Consider the following 6,238-nt stretch of genomic DNA (forward strand, 5'->3'; position numbering starts at 1 on the left):
GCTGATGGCTTTGTCAGGCTTTTTGAAGTGATTAATTCCAGCGCATCTGGCTCGGCCATATCGGGAATGGGCCTGTGGTGATGGAAGAGCTCATGGGATGGGTTGGGTTTTTTTAATATCTTGCAACCGAAAGAGTCAAAGTCAGGAATCCTGGGCTCTGGCACGTGGGAGCATCCTGGTGAGGGCATGAGAAGTGGGTTCCATGGGGGAGAGGGGTGGTTGGTGGCAGCCAGGTGACCAAGAGCCTGTTTTCCCAGCTTGGGGGATGTTCCAGCTCCTGGAAATCTGCCATTTGGCACGTGCAGAGGCAGATCTTTAGTATCTCCAACCTGCTCTGCCCTGCAGTGGTGCAAATGGGCCGATTTACAGCCTTCTGGGGGTTTTCCAGCTTGCCTTGCAAACGGAGAACGGGCACCCCAAGCCGGGGAAGGGGAGCACCCAGGGCTCTTGCACCAGGGAGGGGAGGGTCAGGTCTGAGCTGTTTGCCAGAACCAGAGGGTCATGGTAATAACTGGGACATCCCGCTCCTTCCCCGCAGCCTCCCCTCAATGCCCAGATGCTGGCCCAGCGCCAGCGCGAGCTCTACAGCCAGCAGCACCGGCAGCGGCAGCTCATGCAGCAGCGAGCCATCCTGATGAGGCAGCAAAGCTTTGGAAACAACCTCCCTCCCTCTGCCGGGCTCCCAGTGCAGATTGGAGCCGCTCGCTTGCCCCAAGCACCCCCACAGCAGTTCCCTTACCCCCCAAACTACGGTACGACCCCAGGAAACCCTCCCACCTCCACCAGCCCCTTCTCGCCGTTGGCATCCAACCCTGAGGCCGCGCTGGCTAACCGCAGCAGCATGGTGAACAGGGGGATGATGGGCGGCGTCGGAGGGCAGTTCGGCACTGGGATGACCCCGCAGATGCAACAGAACATCTTTCAGTATTCGGGATCAGGTACTTGGAGCAGTTGCTTGCACTGGAAAGCCATCTGGCGGTGGGGAGGGAGAGGTGGAGGGTAGAGCTGAGACCCCCGAGGATGCTGCAGCCCAGCCCTGCTCACCCATCACCCCGGGCTTCATCCCCAGCCACCTCACCCAGCCTGCATACTGGTATGGTCTCTGGTCTCCACCTCCCAAAGAGAGCTTTTCTGGTTGAAACTCAAAAAACCCTCAAATCTATCCTTTGGGAAAATAATTCCACAACTCTTCCCTTGAAAATCAAACTGCAAGGCAGTCCTCTAAATTGCGCTTCCTTAAATATATATATGTGCTCTGAAAGAGGCCAAAGCCTTGCTTAGATGGCTGAAATGAGCTGCAGGCACCTTACCCCTCTTGTGTAGGCCAAGCTGGTATGAGATGGGTGAGCCGGTGCAGAATTGTGTACAGACAAGCACCAACTTGAAGGTCTTCACATTCAAGCCTCAGTGCAGGGTCTCAGCAAGGTGGATGTCACCGATGAGTAGAGAAAACTGCTCGGTGGCTGCAGTAGCCCCGCAGGAATATTCTTTGGCATCATCCCATCATTACTCTGGCTATTTTCCAGCCAGGTGTGACGCTAAAGAGGAACACCTGCTGATGGAAACCACTTGAGGGGGGGTTTCCCGGCTCCTTCATCCCTGAAATATTTGCATTTGAGCGATACAGCTGCTCAAAATGAAAACCAGAGGCCTCGAGACCGAAGGTCACAGCTGATGTTTCTGGTTCGATGCCAGCAGCTGCAAGGGAGGAGGAGGGAACTGGGGCTGCTGTCAGGGGTCTGGGCACTGCTGACACTGTCTGTTCTTCTCCAGGCATGGGTCAGCAAAGCGAACCCGCCTTTGCTCCGTCGCTCAGTCCCAGCAGCCCCTTGATGTCACCCCAGCTCCCGCCTTCGCAAAGCCCCATGCTGCAGCCAGCTCCGCCGACACCGGGCTACCAGTCGCCTGACATGAAGACCTGGCAGCAGGGAGCCATGGGGAACAGCAAGTAAGATCATGGTGGGGATAACCTGGAGCACACGGGTGACAGTCAGGCAGAGAAGGTGGCAAGGTGACACCTACCGTGGTCCTCTGGCAGGGGCAATGGTGTCCAAGTGACACCTGGCTGAGGACACGTGCTGAGCTCAGGCCATAGTCTCCTACTGTGATGTTCTCCAGATGTCACCAACTCATGTCCTCATCTTTGCCTCAGCTCGGAGGTGGCCAGAACCCCCCAGTGTTTAAATGAATGGTCACGTGTGTTGAGGAAGACGTGAAGCAGGTCGTTGGCTTTTAATTAAACAAGTGGCTTAATTACACCTTGTGGAAGTGGCCTTGGGAAACATGACAATAAATTGAGTCCAGACCAGCAGTCCCAGGTCACTGCACGACCCTCGTATGACATGTCCAGCTCTGACTTACGGAGGCAAATGGGAAGAGTTGGCAGACTCGTTGCCTTTTTTGCATGAGTCAGGTTTGAGCTTCAGATCTCCAGAAATGGGGAAAAATACCCCAAAAGCTCACCTGGGGGATGCCTTGCTTTGTGTCTTGGGTCTGTCAGGGTAGCTCAGCTAACTGTCCTGGTCAAGCAGCAGAGAGCAGGAGGTTACTGGGCTGGGTGAGATGAGATGGGAGCTCTGCTGGAAATGGGACGCTTCACCTTGCCTTGCAATGGAGAGCGAGCTGTCCTCCTGCCTGGAGCAGAAGTGGGGATGGCCAGACGCTGAGGAGGGCAGTGGAAGGAGCACGAAGGGGTGTCACATAGACCAGGACTTTGCATCTGACCGACCCTTAATCCAGCCCCAAGCACTGTCACGATATCTCTCTTGGCACTGGTGTCACCCCAAGGAGCCTCCTGCTGCAGCAGGAGTGGAGGGTGGATGTCCTCACAGCGGCCACCTCCCTTCCTCCCAGCCTCCATGCTGGTTAACCTTGCTGCAGGCAGCACCTCTCACACCTCCCTGTCCCTCCTGCTGTCCCCAGGCCTGGCAGGGCTCCCGTCCGCTCTGCTGGCTCTCTGCCGTGGGTGGTCTTGGTCTTCACCAAGGGGCTCAGCCCACACCTCGGGGTGCCTGCCACCATCACTTACGCACGGGTAATGGGTTTTTTTCTCTCTCGCAGTGTATTCAGCCAAGCGGGGCAGAGCCAGCCGGCGCCTGCTCAGCAGGGCATGTACAACAACATGAGCATCACCGTCTCCATGGCGGGAGGAAACACCAACGTCCAGAACATGAACCCCATGGCCGGACAGATGCAGATGAACTCACTGCAGATGCCCGGGATGAACTCCATGTGCTCGGAGCAGGTCAGTCCCACACTGTCCCTGCTCCCGGGACCGTCAGCCAGCGCCCAGGGGCTCTGCGGTCACGTCTCTGGCCCTGGGATACTGGTGTCCCAAGGGGGAAGTGGCAAAGGTGTGGCTGCCTCCGCTGGCTTTGCCACTGTGTCGGGGTGTCCAGTGGGGTCCTCGGGTGCACCAAGCATCTCCAGCACCTGCAGCCCCCGTGGTGTGCTGGCGGTGGGGCCGTTTGTAGCCATGCATCCCCGGGGAGCTGGGAAAACTTGGGATGGGGAATGGGAACAGCTGGATAACAGGACCTTTCCCCAGTCTCAGCCCTTTGATGAGATCCTCCCTAGACCAGACTGAGATGCCTCCAACTTTTTTAGCTGCTGGCATTTTTCTCGGTGCCGTTAAGCTCCTGGCTTGTTGGTTTTGCATGGGACATTGCAGGCTGGGGCTTGCAGCCTCCCTGGAGAGAAGCGGTGGGGCTTGGCGAGGAGGGGGGCTGTCCCTCCCGTGAGCTAGGCACCCTGCATGGGCTGAGCTGGTGGCTTTTTCCCCTGCTCACCCAGCTCAGCAGCTAGGTGGCATTTCATGCTCCCTGGGTGGTGAGATGCCCCCGGAGCAGGCAGCAGCCCCAGGCAAAGGTGCAGGAGACGAGAGAAAGCTGTAACAGGTCCCAGCTGGTCACTGGCATCTCCCTCCCCGATGCCCCAAAACCCTGCAGCTCACAGTGCGGGGAGGATTCTGGCAGCGCAGTCCCCTGGCACTGCTCCATCCGTGAGCATCCTCACCCCAAGTGCTCCCCAAAACTCAGCCTGAGGGCATTGAGTGCCCCTCCAGCTGAGCCTGGATCTTGCTTTTGACAGGTAAATGACCCGGCGCTGAGACCCACGGGCCTTTACTGCAACCAGCTTTCCTCCACTGACCTTTTGAAAACAGAAGCAGATGGGGCGCAGGTCAGTAAGAAACTGCTAAGCGCATCTCAGGTACCCCAAGGAGTTTGACGGGCTCCCCCCGATAAAGGCTGAACGGCCCCAGGCGTACTGGCTCGGCAGGCTTGGTGTCCACTGGTGCCGGCCCCGGTTAGCAGGGTTGGGTTGAAGCCACCGTGGTCCCACCGGCGCTGGGTGACAGCCAGCCCTCGGGACGCCGGCACCGCTCGCAAACCCTCTTCGCATCAAAACTCGTGCCACTGCCGTGAGCATTTTCAGCCTCCTTGCTGGCATGGAAGAGCGGTGATGCCACGGCTGAGCTGGAGAAATAAAGAAGTGTTGGTGTTAAACGCCCGTCGCCCTGGCTCTGGGCTGACAGCGAGCGGGGAGGGTTTCTTTCCTAGGCTCGGCCGTCACCAGAGCGGCCAATGACCCCTGCGCCACCGGGGTGCAGCCAGGGCACCACATTAAAGCGCGGCGGAGCGAGGAAATTTGGATGGGGGAGGCTTCCTCCCTGCAGGCAGCGCTGCCGGACGCTGCCTGTCCCTCTGAGCAGCACTGAGCACCACCAAAGCGTGCCCAGCCACTCCCCGGCACAGATGCCTCCAGCTCCCAGGGACTATCTGGTTCATCCCCATCTCTTCCAAAATCCGCCGGCATCGCAGTGTCGCCTCCCCCTTCCCCATAGCGCAGCCTTGGTTTCACAGAGCCCGTAGGGACGCACCGGCAGCACAGCCAAGACACACCTAAGCTCTTAATTTTGATCAAACAGCCACGCTGGACCTCGCCCACCACCAATGCCACCCCGTGCTGCAGCGTGACCACCGACGCGGCCACCACGCCGCGGCTCCCCTTCTCCCAGGGGATGCCAGGCTGGGCTTTTATTTTTTGGGGGTGTGGTTGGTGTTTTTGGTTTTTTTCCCCCTCAAAAATCCATTTTTTCTCCCTTTTTTTCGGATGAGCAACGTTACGAACCTCGCAGAGCCGAATGAGTTGCAGCGGTTTTCTTTTTATAGGACAAGAAGACAGAAGAGTTCTTCTCTGGGGTGGCTCCAGACTAGAGGAAGTCTCTAGTGAGTTTCCACTTCACGTAGTACCCAGCTCCGCCGCCGCCGGCCCCTGCCCCGGCCCCGCTAAATCCCCTCTTCTCTTTTGTGTCCCAGCAGGTACAACAGGTTCAGGTCTTTGCCGACGTACAGTGTACAGTGAATCTGGTAGGAGATCCCTACCTCAACCCGCCGGCTCCCTTGGGCACCCCGAAAAACGCCGCCGGGCCACCACCACCGCCGGGCCAGCAGAAGAGCCTTCTTCAGCAGCTACTGACTGAATAATCGCTTTTCGAGGAATGTGAAATTTAAATAAGAAGACGTACAGAGATATATAAATATATATATTATATATTTTTCTGAGATTTTTGATATCTCAACCCGCAGCCATTCTTCAGCTCGTAGTGTTTGGAGCAAAAGGGGGGGGTGTGTTTTACTGGGGGGGAGGGGGGGGTGTTCCTTTTTTCCCTTTTTTCCCCCCCTTCTTGTTTCCTTTCTCCTTTTTTCCCCTTTTTTCTTTTTTTCTCCTTCCCCCCTTTTTTCTCTTTTTTTTCCCTCCTTCCCCCCCCCCTTTTTTTTCTTTTTTTTTTTTTTTTTTTTAAAAAGGCATTGGATGTCAGCAAAGCGACGAGGCGGGACAGTCGGTTTCTTGAGCCAAAATTACAGATGATTCTTATTTTTGTAATCATTTTGCTGGCTTCTTAATCTGGAGGAAGGTTTCTCGGGGAGGCAGGGAGGGGGAGAAGGCAGCTGGAGGACTGCGGCGGCGGCAGGAGGAGGAGGAGAAAGAGCAATCTCAGTTTCAGCTGGATCTGTCACTGATCACGTCTCGGCGCGGGGCACAGAAGGGGATCGGCGCTGGACTTCTGCGGGAAAAGCCGGTTTTTTATTCACGCTTAAAAAAAAAAAAAACAACCAACCCTTCTCTCCCCTCCGCCCCAGCCCGCTTGTGCGTACAATCAGCTTTTTCTAGCAATTGTGAGTTTGTCGGTTTTAAAGAAAAAAAAGAGAAAAAAAGAAAAAAAAAAAAAAAAGAG

General features: G+C 56.4%; 1 protein-coding gene across 9 annotated transcripts in view; it reads left to right on the plus strand.

The window, feature by feature from the left end:
- Positions 1-5,504, plus strand: part of NCOA1 (nuclear receptor coactivator 1) — a 179,517-nt gene extending 174,013 nt beyond the window's left edge. For 5 of the 9 annotated variants that reach the window (XM_040597984.1, XM_040597980.1, XM_040597986.1 and 2 more), the window contains 5 exons: positions 539-938; positions 1,774-1,948; positions 3,061-3,244; positions 4,090-4,179; positions 5,319-5,504. In XM_040597984.1, coding sequence (XP_040453918.1) covers positions 539-938; positions 1,774-1,948; positions 3,061-3,244; positions 4,090-4,179; positions 5,319-5,486 — 1,017 coding nt within the window. In that variant the 3' untranslated portion in view covers positions 5,487-5,504. Of the gene's footprint in view, positions 1-538; positions 939-1,773; positions 1,949-3,060; positions 3,245-4,089; positions 4,180-5,171; positions 5,229-5,318 lie in introns of all 9 variants that reach the window. The other 4 variants (XM_040597985.1, XM_040597987.1, XM_040597988.1 and 1 more) reach the window with 3 other exon arrangements.
- Positions 5,505-6,238: the final 734 nt, after the last annotated feature.

Source organism: Falco naumanni, chromosome 6 (assembly GCF_017639655.2).
Source record: "Falco naumanni isolate bFalNau1 chromosome 6, bFalNau1.pat, whole genome shotgun sequence".
Lineage (NCBI taxonomy): Eukaryota > Metazoa > Chordata > Aves > Falconiformes > Falconidae > Falco > Falco naumanni.